We start from the raw sequence: 17,190 nt of genomic DNA, 5'->3' as shown, positions 1-17,190 counted from the left end.
GGTACAAAATAAATATCCAAAATACCTTTGTTACCCCAGTTTTGCATTTCACAAGTTTGCAAGTTTACCCAAGCATTTCGTTTCGGAGAAATAATACACAACAACTGTATGAGTACTTTATTTAAGGAGTCTATATTTTTTCCAGGATTTTTTTTTAAGTAGAAACGGATTTTTCGGACAGTTTAGACACAATTATTAACACAAAATCAGTTTCGATTGTCATGAAAAAAGTCTTTTCTATTATTCAAATCTTTTTTGCCATCAATATTATTTTTTGCATCAACATTCAGTTATAATTTGTAAAAAAAAATACAAAAGCGTGTTAGTTTTTCGTTGCGTTATTAGTTGTTGCCGTTCAACTTGCAGTTTTCTTCTGCAATGTTTTATTGTTTAGCTCATACTCTCACATACATACATACAAACAATCACCTATACAAATTGAACATCAATTTAACTGTTTCACTACCTAAAGTTGTTTAAATGTAAGTAGGGCGTATAATACGATACAAAAATGGGGCAAGGGGAGACAAACATCCATTTCTAAGTTAAGTTGATAACTAAGTAGGGAGCATACAGAGCAAAAGCAAATCGCACAGACTACCGGGCGGGAGCCGAGCGAAGGTGCGCTTGTTTTGTTTCCTCTATCCTTAATAAGTAGTTAAATCCAAATCGTGTTCTTTGAAACATCACTATCACTTGTCTACGACGCTACAGGAGCTTCTGCAGTTTTTATATGTACAACTAAGAATGGGGTACTTCTTACATGGCTATGGGCACTGATCAAAATCGAGAGGAGTTAATAAGTTACTATGTTGATCAGAAACACTTAAGCACAATTAAAAGCTAATTAGCGATATAAGTACTGCTTATGCCGACTAATATTTACAACACGTAAGGAGGGTTTTGATTTGATTGTTCAAGTTTGATCTTGTTGTTGGCGTTAGGGAGAACAAACTTTCGAAGAAGATAACCTTTATCGATTAGGACCAATAAACAATTAACGGTGATTCTGTTCGTCACAGTATGATGAAACTGGGAAAGTTGGTACAAATTTTGTCAATCTCGAAACGTGAAATTTTTGTTGAAGGGAGGAATTTTTGAAAATGTTTCATTTGGGTTAGTAAAACTCATTGATCACGTTTGAATCTCGTTCGTTTAGAGGCGCAGTACTAATCGTTGAGAAAGTTGTGAGACAAAAGTTCAAATAATTTGATCATCGACTCTTTGAGGAAAAATTCAATAGTAATTGCTCTCCGGTACTCTGGGTCTTATTTGGTTCCTACAAATAGAACAACATCATCAAGATGGTAATTGATGTGGACTGATTGAATTCAACCTGTTTTAATAATTGTGCGAATGAGATAGAAAATCTGAGCCTCAGAATTAAATGTTATCAAACCAAAATCCCACAAGATCAATTGGAAATACAGCGCTTTCAACGAAAGGGATTCCAACGAGATCATTGAGCTTTACAAACTTAGTAGATAATATTCAAAAATATCAACGCTCCAACAAAAAGTCCTGTCTAGAACCTAATAACTAAAGTAGTTTTTTCTGCAAAATTAGTGCCTGCACTGATATTCCTACTGAACAGCTGTAAATTTTCAAAACAAAGCTATCGTTCTTTCTTGCTTTCTCTCAGGGCAAAATTGTTTTAATTTCTATCAGTCTTTCGTTTGATTGTTAGTCTGTTATAATTTTTCGTTCCACTATTCTCTAATACATAAAACACATTACTCTTTATAACTTAGTAAAATTCGTTCTTGCTTTCGTTATGTACACACCTTATCTAAACAAAACAATCTTACTATTCGATAAAATAACTGGGATCTCGTTTTCGCTTACAAAGCTACAAGGTCAATGCGTTTTCAGGTTCGTCTTAGTTTCTACAATTAATCAAAAGATTAAATAGAACATTTAATACTGAAACATTTTCGCTGTTTTTGCTTCACTAAACCTTAGCTGCTTTTCGAGTAAATAAATACTTAGGTAGGTATATGATACAATTCCTCAGACGGGAGAACAGGTGCGAAGCGGGCAGGGGAAACCTTCTTCTTAAAATTATTTTTCTTCTGCAAACTCAAAAAATAACCAAAGAATAATGCTCCAAGCGATGAAGAAATATAAAATATTTTTGGTAGTCAATTTAGTTATTTAAATAATATTCATAAAAAGCTGAAATATTTACAATATTCTTCCGCGTCCGCATGCCTGTACCACCCCCGTTCAAGTCGATTCCGGAATCCTAATCTCGGTTCGGGTTTTATCTTAAACTTTTTCAGCTACTCACATGAAGGTAGAAATGCCACGCGAAGAAAACCGATAGAACGCTGAACGCTCTCTCACAGGGAAGCACAAATTGTCATGCATTATGGCTTAAAACAAAAGTCGAATATCCAAGATAAGAAGATGTTCTCGTTTTTCTCTCGAATACTTTGGTTCCCACCGCTTTCTGTACGACGGGGTAGACACAGGGTGGCCCCAAAAAAATAGTCATCGAATTTCTTGACACATGTTTTATGCTACGTTGAAATGGAAATCTTTCAATATGATTGAATAAGATTTGATTGGGCCACCCTACTGAACACCGGTGGTTTGTGTTTGTCGCGCGACTAACCTACCACGTCTCTTCGCTTCTACCCGACAACCATTCACGAGATTATGATTCAGAGATCGACTTTACGCCGAAGATGACCGACGAACGCGAAAATAAAATCTTTCGTCCACCTCACAGGCATGTGTGAATGATTTTCTTGGTCCGACAGAGCTTACACTTTACCTCACAGCACCAGTGGAAGGTACAGGCGCACCGTTCCACCACGATCACCTCCTGCGTCCGGTAGCCTCGGCCGCAGCACATCAGGTCACACCCGTCGACTCCTATCGAGGTGTCGTTGCACTGGCGGCCGTGCGTTCCCTGAATGCCCAGTCTCGGGTTCCGATCGCAAAACCCCGGTGACGGTTCCAGGTATACGAGGTCCTTCGAACCCGGCGGTTTGTGGTCCGGGTTGTGAGGTTTCAGCTGGAAGTTGTATCTGTAGTGGTAGAAGGAAAATACAAAAATAAAAATTTCGTTAGAACTTCATCATTGGGAATTTTTGAAAACGGCCTTTTCAGGAAACTTACCGATTGATCTTCTTCTGCTGATGACTCCGGGCGTGGATCGAGTTGCTTGAAACACTGTTGGGTCCACCGATCCCGCCGCCATTGCCGGCACCGCCACCGACCTGGTTCTGGGCCTTGAGCCCGTTCGGATTGGCCCGGTTCGAGAGCGTGGCCTCGTTCACGCTGGTCCGCAGGCTGTTGCTGACCATGACTCGGGAGGCGCCATCGAAGCGATCCTTGAGCAGATCGCCCACCACTCGGAAGCTCGGCAATCGCATCCAGCAGGTTTTGACCGTGCACGAGCCGGACATCCCGTGGCACTTGCACTCCTGGCGCATCTCCGACTGGACGTGCTGCATTGTGGGAGAGATGAGAAAAGAGAATCGATATCATAAATCGTCGGAAGATAATTTACGATTGCGGTTCGCGGTGATCTTAATCGTGGAGCAGAGTAGAGCGGTGAGCCGATTTTGCCTGATATCGAATACAATTTCTGCTGCGTTTGATTTCATGAGGTGAAAACAATGTTGTTCTCCTTTCTTAAGATTTTTAATACTGAAGACATTGACGTTTGACGTTAACATTGACTTTTGTTTGAGCTGCCATTTTAATCATTTTTGATGCAAAATAAATGTCAATTTGATTAAATTTTCCGTCAATCGGCTAGCAGCTCTAACACCCTTCGGTCACTACCCAATGCAGATCAACGAACCAGCATGGGGTCCGCCGTCGTCTCCTCTTCCATAATTTACTACCACAAGAATGCTGCCCAGTTTACAAGTTCATTTCCTCCACCTCGTGCTCCTGAGTAAACAGAAAAAGGCTCCCATCGCACCCCAGTCATTTGATCCCCCGTAATACCGCTCCCCCAGCCCAACTCCCTTCGAACATGGCAGCAAATCTCAGATTTATGGCCACATTAAATAGCCATTTATTTCGTTTTCAATTCAAATAAAATCCTATAAAAATCAATTAAATATCATCATCCTCTCAAATTGGCAGGATTTCGCATTCTTCCATAACGTAGCCCCAGTGGAGCTTAATCCTACCATTTGTTACTCTCCGGGCTCAATTCTCACCGATTTCCCACAGAAATCTCACCTTAATTGCTGCTGCGACTGTGGCAGCATCAATAAAACAAAATCTGCCCCAATGTGTAAAAAGAAGAATCAATTCACCTTTGAGACGGCAGCGAAGCACGATCTCTGAAACAAGTATTTGACATTGAATTCGAAGCATATCAGCTTCTTCTAAGAACAGTATAAAGATATAATCCCACAATCAGCATCAACTCAATGAAATCGAAACCACTTCTCACTAATCCCCGATTCTGGACTTGCCTCGCCGCAATCGAACCCGACCTACCGTGGCCGATCGCAATCTATCCGGGACATCGGCTACCGTCGCGTCGTCTTCATCGGCAGCCACTCTACCGTCATCATGATCGTCGTCGCATCGGCTAATATGTCACTTAATTACAATCACCACAAATTAATAAAATTCATAAATGATTTCATTAGGTCTTTTATCAGCTGTCAGCGAGCCTAAAATATGGACATACTTGGCCGGCTCGGGTCTTGTGTGCTGCGCGAAAAATTTCTCAGACGGGTCGGCGAGTCGGTATTATCGTGCGCTGAGCTGCGCTGGGACTGAGAACCTATCTCCCTCCCAGTCCCATTTTGGGTCATGAAGTGCGGCGGTCGGGGTCCGCCACCAAGGAAGCCCCATCTGCAGCAGCGGACGTTTGCATTCGTGGCTCACGCGAGCCCACAGCGAAGGGGATTAAAACATTTATTAATGAAATTTTAAAAGTATGGCGAAATGGGTTTTGCGCCAAATCGTTGCTGGCTCAGAAGCAGCAACGGCAGGAGCAGCAATTTGGTGGTAGCCACGAAGACACGGTTATAAATAAGTTTTATTTATATGATTGCTCTTATGATAGGTGGGAAGGCAAGAGGAGAACCGCTTCGGGCTCCTCGCGCAGATCAATAAATTGGGTTTCGCTACTTGTGTGGCGGCTAGTCGAGAAATGTTTTCCCTTGCTTTTACGTAATTCCTTTCCCGATCCCACTTCTTTGAAAACATAATTACGAGAAAAGCTTTCATGCTTCATATCATGCATGATACAAAACCGGTTCATTTGAACCTCACTTAACTCCGTCAGATAATGCAACAAATCTAGGACCGATCTCAACTGTTGCTCCCCGATCAAATCTCCCGAACCAAGTAGTCATCGCAGCCCCGAAACTTACCGCTCGTCCGGCTTCGTTGTTGTGGAGGTTCATCTTCTCGCGGAGCGTCCGACCCCGCTCCCCGGTGTCCACAAACTCCCGCGAGAACTTGAACCCGAAACCGATGTTGTCGCTGCAGCCGCCCCACTCCCAGTCCCGCACACCGGCCACGGCACCCATCGTGCTGGCTTGCGGGGCCCGGCTCTGGTGCGAGTAATCGCACGTACACGACTCGATCGATCCTTCGCTGCAGGCGCGCGCTATGCTGTGAGTCACCGCGGCGCTGGTGATCGCGTAGATGAAGGCCGTCTCCCGGCAACCTGCGAGAAGAAAAAAAACAGAACAAAAGAAGTGCGTCAGTATCCTTTTCTGCTGGTGATGGTCAAGAATTAGAGAGCATTTTTATGAGCGGAGCTTGAATGTGAATTGGGTATTGATCGAACAATGATATTATTCTGATTTTAGGTGGATTCCAATGGAATTGAAGAACTAAAAGTGATAAAATTTAAAAAAAATACAGACTTGATTAAGATTTAGAACGCCCGGATGAGAAGCTGGAATTCTTAAGCCCCATCCATCCTTAAACATCGTTAACCTAACCTCGATCCACCAAGAGTACGTAGGCTTATGTATGTTTCTTACTAACTTATTGATACGATGAAATCGGTTCATCAGATCACAAAGAACCGTGGCTACCTAAAGTGTTACACATACCAGAGCCTACTAAATTAAATAAACTTGAAAAAAGAGTGAACTTCTGGTTAAGATCTCACTGTTTAAGTCGATTTTCTGAGAATTCGCTGACATCAGGTTATGGAAGGAGATTCAGTGGCTGGCCAATTATAAAGTACCAAGGAGCGAAATGAATCGAATTCAAGCATGCCTCCACTTGTGTCAAAATAGTACATAATGCTTCGAATGTAAATGTATCCCAATCACTGACATCAAATGCTTCTTCACGATTTTCACTGTGGCTTCCCATATTCCGCCTACATGATACGCAGAGAGAGTGTTGAATGTCCATTTGAACTTGAAGATAAAAATCAACCGACTAAACGTGTCATTGAATTCCGGAAACTGCAAGTCTTGTTATCCGACCATATTTCCGTGTATGGTCCTCGATGGCTTTTTCTGTAATGAGGTCTATCTTTCATTTCCTCATTGACTTCTACGACTTCTACGACTTCTCCTTGAATCTTGGATGTCCTATATGCTACAAAGGTCTTTCATTTCCGTAGAGGCGATGAGAGCCATCGTAGCACAATACAGAATCCGTTCATGTATAAAGCTTGACCGCCAAACGCGAGTAATTCGAGTCGCAGAAGCGTAATTTGCTGTGGTTGATAAACTCTAGACCACAGCAGCATATGCCACTTTGGAGGCGTCTGCAAATCCATGAAGTTCCATGACTCAATTATTATGAGGAATCTGAATCTTTTCAATATTATGCAGCTTTCCTTCAACTCATTCCACTCGTCACAAACGCTAGCTGGTGGAGGATTATCCCATTTCAGGTCATGCAGCTAAAGATGCTGAAACATTATTGTTGTCCGTACTATAACTGGAGCAATCCAATAAAAAGGGTGAAATATATCATCTTGTGCAATCCAAAGTATTTCCAAAGCTTTCACGGTATCGGTGAGGCCAATGACACTCCTTTAGCTTCTATCATTATATCTTTATGCATATAATGAATGGGTTCAACAGAGAGAGAGAGAGTTTGATTGATGTAGCAGTGGATGGATCACAGTTCTGCGTGAAAAAAACCAAAGTGTTCCTTCTTCTGCGTTGGTGGGACACTTGTAAGAAGAACAGTGTTATTGTGGATCGGAATGATCACAATTCTGCGTAGTGGAACGTCCATATTCAATAGATTTTTCATCTGCATTGGTGAGACACCAGTAAGAAGAATTGTGTTATTATGAATCAAAATGCGAGAGATTCTCCCTCGGCGTTGGTGCGACATCCGCAAGAAGAATTATGTTAATGTGGATCGTAATGATCACAATTCTGCGTAGTAGAACGCCCTTATTTGAAAGATTCTTCCTCTGCATTGGTGAGACGCCCGCAAGAAGAATGTTTTTATTGTGTATCGGAATGATTACTATTCTGAGTGGTGGGACGCCTGCATCCAAGAGTTCCTTACTCTGTATTGGTGGGACGCCCGCAAGAAGAATTGTGTTATTGGGGATCGTAATGATATCAATTATACGTGGTGGGACGTCCGCAATTAGAATGGTGTTATTGTGGATCGGAATGTTCACAATTCTGAGCGGTGGGACGCACGCATTCAAGAGATTCTCTCTTAGCGTTCGTGGAGTGCCCGCCAGAAGAATTATGTTAGAGGGATCGTAATGATAACAATTCTGCGTCATTGAACACACGCATTCAATAGATTCTACTACTGCGTTGTTGAGATGCCCGCAAGAAGAATGTTGTTATTGTGGATAGGAATGTTCACAATTCTGAGTGGTGAGACGCCCGCATATAAGAGTTCCTTCCTATGTGTTAGTGGGATGCCCGCAAGAAGAATTGTGTTGTTGGGAATCGTTATGCTCACAATTCTACGTGGTGGCACAACCGCATTCAATAGATCTATCTCAGCGTTGGTGAGACTCCAGTAAGAAAAATTGTGTTGTTGTGGATAGGAATGTTCACAATTCTGAGTGGAAGGACGCCCCCATTCAAGAAATTCTTCCTCGGCGTTCGTACGACACTCGCAAGAAAAATAGTGTTATTGTGGATCGTAATGATCACAATTCTGCATGGTGGAACGCTCGCATTCAAAAGGTTCTTCCTCTGCGTTGGTGAGACGACCGCAAGAAGAATGTTGTTATTGTGGATCGGAATGTTTACACTTCTGAGGGGTGAGATTCCCCCATTCAAGAGTTGCTTCCTCTGTGTTGGTTAGACGCCCGCAAGAAGAATTGTGTTATTGGGGATCGTAATAATAACAATGTCGAATAGTGGGACGTCCGCATTCAATAGATTCTACCACTGCATTGTTGAGACGCCCAGAAAAAGAATAGTTTCGATCAATTATCACACACTTTCACACACCTTTTGATTTTTCTTTGAATTTTTTGTGGATTTTTTCGTGGGGCTAGGTCATAATAAACCCACAGGTGAGAAATAACCAAAACCAAACCGCGGAAGTGATCGTTTGCTGCTAGATGCCCGTGTATCATAGTGAGAGAATGACCCCATTATTCATAATATGTCGGAAGTCTAATTTTGTGTCCTTTAAGTATGAGGTGCTAGCCTTTTTTTTACAGAGAGGGAGATGTGTGGCATTTGACAGGCATAAGCAAGCCTACACTTTGAATTTCGACAATTTTGGCAATCGCTCTCACGCTACTCTAAACAGTGGATTCCGGCTTCTAACTATGCGTGCGTTTTTCTCTTCCCGTTTCATTCGCTCGAAAAGCAGATCGCGTCCATTTCGAAGAGCATTCATTTTTGCCACTAAACTCGTGTGATACTCGATTCTGTAGGGCCACACGCTTTCATCTACTCAGCAACTGAGTAAAATTGTATTGCCCTCTTATTTTTCTCACGGTAATTGTACTCAATTTCCGTCAAAATTACTCAAAACTATTTGTAGTCCTGCTTTTGACTTTTGAGTAAAATTCCCGTGGGAATAAAGCGGTGGCAATACAATTTTACCCAGTAACTGAGTTGATGAAAGTAAGAGTGCATGTCACGAATGCACGACAAACGATCAAAAACTTATGAACCGTCGAAAACTACCCGCAAGATTTTAAAACGGAGTAGACCAAATGAAGTAGGAAAAAAATCGTATCTTGTGATTTTTAATGTTGATTAAAAATGTTACATCCAAACTGATTTTCTTTTTCTTCTTCCAAATCGTATACAGAAAACTAGGAAGCCATACTGAAAACGACTGAAAACGACTTTTTTTGTGAAAACTCTATAGGTTGCTAACACAGGTTTTTTTTTTAAATCTAAAATTATCATCCACTCAATTTCTTCCACTTAGTCTGAATCTCGAAAAAAAAATGCAACGCTCATATTTTCCAACCCCTGGAGACCAATCCAGTCAACCCCCTGCCAGCCTAGGAACGATCGCACCTTCCAGATTCGGCAGGAACCGGCAGGCCCCGATTTCACACCTCAATCCGCTCCGAATGCTTCCAATCATTTCTGTAGATGATCCTCAATTATTATGACTCCAGCAGCCACCAATCGATCATCATAAATCGCCCGGCCCGAACGAGAATCCTCCGTCCCGAAACGGTATCCTGTTGATTGCCTCCTCAGTTCTCTCACCTTCCGTTCCGTTCCATCGCATCGCGTTTCGTTCGTTCGTTCACTCGTCCTCCTTAGCATCCTAATACATAAGCCAGGACGAGTCAAGTGCGTTGACCGACCGAAGCGACGGATAGTGGCATCTGGTTCTGCCATGGATCGAAAGCATTTTCAGGGAAGTATCATCACCCCCGCTGCATGCAACCACTTGGTAGCTCTCGGATCGTCATCGCACTTGGCAGTCAGTCAGTGGGTGCAATTGAGTTGTCAAATTTTCCGCTCAATATATCAATCATGTGCGTCGAGCTGGGACGAAAGGCGAAGGCAAACACGCTGCGGAGCTTCCTTGGAAGGACCGAAGGCCGTTGCGCCGTTTGTTGGGTCGGTTTTGGGAATCTCCCTGTGGGACGACCCCGGTCTCGGTCCCGGCCCATTTGAGGGATGTGTTTTTCTGCCAAATTATGACGTTTATTGGACAGCTCACGAATCGATTATCGTCGGGAGTGGGTTTTGAGCGAGCGAATGAGCTGTTCAGCGATTGTGCTCAAGGCTGTTGCGTGGCCGTGTTCTATTATCGAATGTTGTAAAGCAATTAGGGGTCGTGTTAGGTTCGGCTAGCTGCAATGACTATTATCGGTTTCGTTCCGTGTGGCAAACCTTTGTGTGGAAATGATAATGAGCTATTGTTGAGAGCTATTTAGGTGGGTGCGAAGGTGTAAGTCAACAACGAATTCAGCTCGAACCGATTTCAATCGCGATAAGCGATTGACACTCTGCACGGTTTGTCGCTCAATTTTCTAATTCATGTATCGTCGCGAGGTATGCGCGGAATGCCGTCTATCAGCATGTCGCTTCGGGGCGCTGACCAGACAAATTTGACAATTCATTTGTCTTGCGTCGATTGGTGGATTGGGTTGTAAATGCGTCCATCATTGTACGCCATTAATCTCTGACTAATGAAATCGAGTCTCAACTAACTGATTGATCGTTGTCAGCGAGAAGTTATCCCGTTTGGGAGCTGCTTGAATTCAAATCGAATCGACGGAAACCAGTCGAAGAGGTAGCTTACGGATTAATCTTTATTGATGTCATTTGTCACTCGCTGTCGGGGGTTCGATCGGTCGTTCATAGTCGAGCGCCTTAGAAAGTGCTGCACAACAGTGCGTGATTGATCTCATATTAATTGATTTATTGAGATTTGTCAGCTCTGGTTTGATGGAATAGAGCCGTGTCGTTTATTTATTTTGGGCATCAGCTAAATGATCGCTATATAAGTAAGTCATCGCTCTCGTCTTCCCAGGGGTCTCAGTCGGGTTCCGGATCTCTCGCGATCACCTCGTACAAACCAATGATGAATATGTTACTGGATTTAATCCGTTTGAACCCTTTCGACTTCTCCATGCCCCCGTGATTTGAACAACGAACCATTCTGATACCCTCCTCTCGAGGCAGACATCAGTAGGTAATTGATACTCGCCTTCGTACCCGCCCTTTCCTACACTTGAGCGAAAGAAGTGTGTCTCGAAAAATGTTAATCCCACAGCCCGATGATGACGTATGGAATAAATTAATTCCGACAGCACATTTTGCGAGTTCACACGCCATCGGATCGTGGTCCCAGCGCTGTCCGTCAGTTGTTATTTGACTGTTTGCCCTACATAGTTAGCACGAGCAGATAGCAATCTCCGAGAGTGCCGACTCACAAAGAGTGATTTTGTGGCGAAAATTGGTAATTTATTGTCTTTCAGTTTTGATTCGTATTTTTGGGTAATATTCGATGATTGTAATGATACAACTTTAGAATTACTTTGGCACATTCGAAAACCACACTTGAATCCCTTATTTATTGGAAATCTGTTGTAAGTGTTGTGCTTTTTAAAATGCACATAATTTGACCACCTGTCTGTTAAGAAGCATCCCGCAGTGCGACCAGCAGCGCGTACTTTTCGCTGTTGTCATCGCCACGTGATTCAAGAGATGAATGAAATTATGGAAAACGAACCCTTTGTTACCTACCCAAATGGGAGATATGATCTCATCGTTTAGCTATCATCACCATGACAAAAAAAACGAATATCATTTTCACAAAAACGCCAAAATATTTGTGATTGTTCACCATTCATCCCGAGCTAAACTAAGGCGCACTTTTCGATCATTGTCCTATTCGGTTGCCACTCTCAATCCTGTCTGTATCTGGCGAAGATAATTACCGGTTTTCATGACCGTCAGCGTCCATCAGCGAATAATAGACTCACGCACAGATATTAAATAGCGCACGGAAATTTACCCAGAAGCAGCGAAAAGGAAATCCGGTTGCCTCCCGAAATATCAAGGGACCAAACAAATGATCCCTTGCCAGTTTGCCGGCCCAGGCTTTCGACGGCAAATTTTGTTTAAACAACAATTAGTTTAATGGTTGAATTGAGCAATGGGCGTAACGGTGGGGTTTTGTTTGGGCCTCCGAAATTAACCCAGCGTCTCTCCTGCCCCGAACCACACACACATACACATAACGACGCTTGCCAAATATCCGAGAAAGGACTTTGATGTCTCGTTGATGGGTTCATCCCGTTTACGTTCGGACAAAAGACGATCATCGCACCATCATCGTCGTTGCTTGAGAAGCGACCCTCTGCTGCCCCGCCAGGAGAAGGAAGACTCGCAAAATAAAGACGACGATGAGTACGAGGGAAAATGCATTCATTTGCATTTGGGCGTTGCAAATTGCAATTTCGAACCAAAAAAAATAATGGTCAGAGGCTCGGCATTTTGGAACAGAATGGTTCGTTTCGTGCCGAATTTCCGTTGATTGACAAATCCATTCGGGACGATTAGATCTGCTGTGCAGTTCTAGGTTCGTAGAGTGAAGTACTGTTCGAATGAAGAAGTGAGGATTAGGCAATTTGTGCCGCTTGGGTGGTATTTTCTGGTTGACTTTCTTCCGTTATGTGATTGTGCATTTGCTAAATTAGTCGTCTTAGATTTCTTAAATTCATTTCATTTTACTAGCTTTTGGCTTTCTACGAATGGGTGTGTTTTGATATTGAATAGTGTCGTAACTCAAAATAAGAAGTGTTTATGCACGAAAAGTAAACCGCCAATCTCCAATGAGCTTAAAAACAAATAAACTACAATTCAATCCCCACATCATTGTCATTCAGCAGGGGTAATGCAAAATGCCGAACAAACTTTACATAACCACCTCCACCGAGACAAAATAGTCAAGATACGTGGCACTGCGTGTAGGTCTGTGGTGTGGTCACGGCGAATAGCGCGCGGCAGTTTGTCTACCACAATAATCCGAGACCTACGCAAACGCAGTACGCTTTAATCCGAACAGCAGCGGGCTCGCATTCAGTTTCATCTCTCGGCAAATTTCAATGTCGTTTGTTCCTACGCGTACACGTTGATCTCCGATAGCGTCCCTTCACGTAGTTTCGGATCCGGAGACCACTAATTTTCACACCAGACACGATTATCGTGTTTCGCTCCATGTCAGGCCACTGCTACTCATTGTTCCAATGTCAGATCTTGTGTAACACAGTGCGATCTCGTATTACAGCACTATTGCCAGAGGGTGGCAGACCGGTACACTTCCCCTTCCTGGTTGAACGCAAAAATTGTTACAGATTGCAGCACTTTAGCCTGCCAGATAAGGCCGCCTGACATCTGCCTCGACTAGGGACCAGCACGGATGGGATGGAACAACAGTTTTATTACTATTATTAGAGGCTCTTCCATCAAACTCTCCAAAATAACGTTTCAGGGTCCCTAAATCAGAATCAAAACCATCCGAAAAAAGAAACGTTTTAACGTCTTCTCAAGTGGTTTGATGACAGGGAAACAGAGAAAGGAAACGTTAAACGTCGTCAAATGGTTGCTTCCTTTCGCTTTTCACATGCCGTCGTCGAAACGGATCGAGCCCAGCCACTTACCAACTCGGCGAACGTTTCTTCCGTCTGTCCGACCGAGCCGACGACACGATTGTACGAGCGTTCGAGGGCTTCGAAAAGGGGGAAAATCAACATCAAAGTGTACACACATTGCGCACATACACACAAACACCGTCGTCAATAGGAATAACAAACAATTACCTAAGCGTTTTTGGCTGCCTCAATCCCTGTTGCATCAGGAGGTTATTTTTTCCGGATTAATTCCGTTCTCCGAGGAGGAAGAAACAACGAATCCGACCCTTTTCCAATACATACTTTGGGGTACAAAGGAATCTGGCTCTTTCTCCGGTGACACAACGCGCGCCCTATACCGAGTGTTGTTTTTTCTTCCTTTCTACGTGTACCCCTCCCTATAATAGTAGTCACAAATGGAAATGGGAGAAATCCCAAATTGGCTGGTTAATCTCTCTCGAATTACTCGAGGATTTTTTGGGAAAACTACAGCACGCGCAGGGTTGTACTCAGCGGCATGAGATGGGAAATCAAATTTGGAGAATAACAATCACAGGATTATACAACGCAAAGCAACAGTAAGGAAGGTGATCTATATGATAGACAATTCTCGAGCAACGAGTTTTTCCCATTAGTCCGTCAGAGTACTCTTCAAAGTTGGCAAAGAACTTGGACGGTGACTACTTTCAATAATTGCTCAAGTCTCTGGGCGAGCGTGGTTCAGAGGTGAGGACTTAAGTTGAGGCTTCATTCGCGTGATGTCGAGACTTATGTCCAATCACGGAGCGGAGCCGGTTATGAAGACATCGTTAAACATTCGTTAAATCTCTCAAGAATTTTCCAAGGAAGTTTAGCAGAATTTCCTGACAAAATTTCAAAGAATTCCCGACCGAAACAAAGTATTTCGGAAAAATATTCAGAGGACATATTGAAAAATTGGCCAAAGGATGAATCTTCGAAGAATTTCCTGAAAAAAAACTTCAAAGGATTCGCCAAGGACATTGGGAAGAAAAATTTGTAAATATCGCTCTGAAAGGCTTCTTCCGAGAAGCTCTGAAAGGCTTCTTCCGAGAAGCTCTGAAAGGCTTCTTCCGAGAAGCTCTGAAAGGCTTCTTCCGAGAAGCTCTGAAAGGCTTCTTCCGAGAAGCTCTGAAAGGCTTCTTCCGAGAAGCTCTGATAGGCTTCTTCCGAGAAGCTCTGAGACTTCTTCCGAGAAGCTCTGAAAGGCTTCTTCCGAGAAGCTCTGAAAGGCTTCTTCCGAGAAGCTCTGAAAGGCTTCTTCCGAGAAGCTCTGAAAGGCTTCTTCCGAGAAGCTCTGAAAGGCTTCTTCCGAGAAGCTCTGAAAGGCTTCTTCCGGAGAAGCTCTGAAAGGCTTCTTCCGAGAAGCTCTGAAAGGCTTCTTCCGAAAAGTTCTGAAAGGCTTCTTCCGAGAAGCTCTGAAAGGCTTCTTCCGAGAAGCTCTGAAAGGCTTCTTCCGAGAAGCTCTGAAAGGCTTCTTCCGAGAAGCTCTGAAAGGCTTCTTCCGAGAAGCTCTGAAAGGCTTCTTCCGAGAAGCTCTGAAAGGCTTCAGGCTTCTTCCGAGAAGCTCTGAAAGGCTTCTTCCGAGAAGCTCTGAAAGGCTTCTTCCGAGAAGCTCTGAAAGGCTTCTTCCGAGAAGCTCTGAAAGGCTTCTTCCGAGAAGCTCTGAAAGGCTTCTTCCGAGAAGCTCTGAAAGGCTTCTTCCGAGAAGCTCTGAAAGGCTTCTTCCGAGAAGCTCTGAAAGGCTTCTTCCGAGAAGCTCTGAAAGGCTTCTTCCGAGAAGCTCTGAAAGGCTTCTTCCGAGAAGCTCTGAAAGGCTTCTTCCGAGAAGCTCTGAAAGGCTTCTTCCGAGAAGCTCTGAAAGGCTTCTTCCGAGAAGCTCTGAAAGGCTTCTTCCGAGAAGCTCTGAAAGGCTTCTTCCGAGAAGCTCTGAAAGGCTTCTTCCGAGAAGCTCTGAAAGGCTTCTTCCGAGAAGCTCTGAAAGGCTTCTTCCGAGAAGCTCTGAAAGGCTTCTTCCGAGAAGCTCTGAAAGGCTTCTTCCGAGAAGCTCTGAAAGGCTTCTTCCGAGAAGCTCTGAAAGGCTTCTTCCGAGAAGCTCTGAAAGGCTTCCGAGAAGCTCTGAAAGGCTTCTTCCGAGAAGCTCTGAAAGGCTTCTTCCGAGAAGCTCTGAAAGGCTTCTTCCGAGAAGCTCTGAAAGGCTTCTTCCGAGAAGCTCTGAAAGGCTTCTTCCGAGAAGCTCTGAAAGGCTTCTTCCGAGAAGCTCTGAAAGGCTTCTTCCGAGAAGCTCTGAAAGGCTTCTTCCGAGAAGCTCTGAAAGGCTTCTTCCGAGAAGCTCTGAAAGGCTTCTTCCGAGAAGCTCTGAAAGGCTTCTTCCGAGAAGCTCTGAAAGGCTTCTTCCGAGAAGCTCTGAAAGGCTTCTTCCGAGAAGCTCTGAAAGGCTTCTTCCGAGAAGCTCTGAAAGGCTTCTTCCGAGAAGCTCTGAAAGGCTTCTTCCGAGAAGCTCTGAAAGGCTTCTTCCGAGAAGCTCTGAAAGGCTTCTTCCGAGAAGCTCTGAAAGGCTTCTTCCGAGAAGCTCTGAAAGGCTTCTTCCGAGAAGCTCTGAAAGGCTTCTTCCGAGAAGCTCTGAAAGGCTTCTTCCGAGAAGCTCTGAAAGGCTTCTTCCGAGAAGCTCTGAAAGGCTTCTTCCGAGAAGCTCTGAAAGGCTTCTTCCGAGAAGCTCTGAAATGCTTCTTCCGAGAAGCTCTGAAAGGCTTCTTCCGAGAAGCTCTGAAAGGCTTCTTCCGAGAGAAAGGCTTCTTCAAAGAAGCTCTGAAACTCCATCTCAGGAACTTATTGGCGAATCTCGTCTAATATTTAACATGATTTGCACAGCAGACTTCTTGGCAGAATATGTTTATATGAATTGAACTCTCGACAAATAAATATTCACTGAAGTGACGTTTTGCAAAATTCATATTAACTGAACTGTTCTGTTACCCGTCGCCAGCTCTATTTCAGTCTGCTTTCAGACGGTATGACGCCAATGCAACTAATCTCGTTTGCAAAACTTCCTTCATCCATCAAATGGCAACTCTCGGGTCCACACCGAGTAGCGCAAACCAGACCGAAACCCCGCGGTTCACAGCCACCACCCTCGCAAAAAAACACCAACCGCAATGGCAATTAATTTTGCATGTTTACTTAATCAATCAGTATAAATTCGCTATAACTGTTTGACTAAATTGCCATTAATTTTCCGACAATTATTATAATTTACCGCCCGCCACTGGTCTGGTCGGGTGGCCGCAGTCCAGTCCAGATGTGCAACTGTCTAGGCTGGGTCGCTGCCTGCCCCATCGTGGTGGCTATTTGAACCGAGCTGGCAGTGTGGGCCGCCCGAAGAGCGCCGCTCCATTAATTAATGATATAGCGGGAGCCCCGTCGGAGATTGCGGAGCATTCTCTCTAATGGATCGCGCGCGCCCACCACGCCACGGCTCAAAGTCCCTGCCTTCTTCTTTCCCTTCAACCGAACGTCGTCGTCGTCCGCAGCAGCCAGCGCCCGAGTGATGAATAATGACTTAATTTCTTTCACGGCGGCGTTTGATGGTGCTTCGCGCTACTTTCCGCACACGACCCCGACCGGACTTTCACTCCACGCCGAACTCAGGGAGCATTTTGAGA

General features: G+C 44.0%; 1 protein-coding gene across 1 annotated transcript in view; it reads right to left on the bottom strand.

The window, feature by feature from the left end:
- Positions 1–210: 210 nt before the first annotated feature.
- The window catches only part of LOC134213327 (protein Wnt-1), a 40,434-nt gene continuing 23,454 nt past the window's right edge, over positions 211–17,190 (bottom strand). The window contains exons 3-5 of the mRNA XM_062692306.1: positions 5,358–5,656; positions 3,127–3,458; positions 211–3,035 (exon numbers count right to left, since the gene is read on the bottom strand). Of these exons, the coding sequence (XP_062548290.1) occupies positions 2,729–3,035; positions 3,127–3,458; positions 5,358–5,656 (938 nt within the window). The 3' untranslated portion in view covers positions 211–2,728. The remainder of the gene's footprint in view (positions 3,036–3,126; positions 3,459–5,357; positions 5,657–17,190) is intronic.

This window comes from Armigeres subalbatus, chromosome 2 (genome assembly GCF_024139115.2).
Source record: "Armigeres subalbatus isolate Guangzhou_Male chromosome 2, GZ_Asu_2, whole genome shotgun sequence".
Lineage (NCBI taxonomy): Eukaryota > Metazoa > Arthropoda > Insecta > Diptera > Culicidae > Armigeres > Armigeres subalbatus.
Note: the sequence above shows the minus strand (reverse complement) of the source record. Positions and strands in the feature narration are given on the sequence as shown.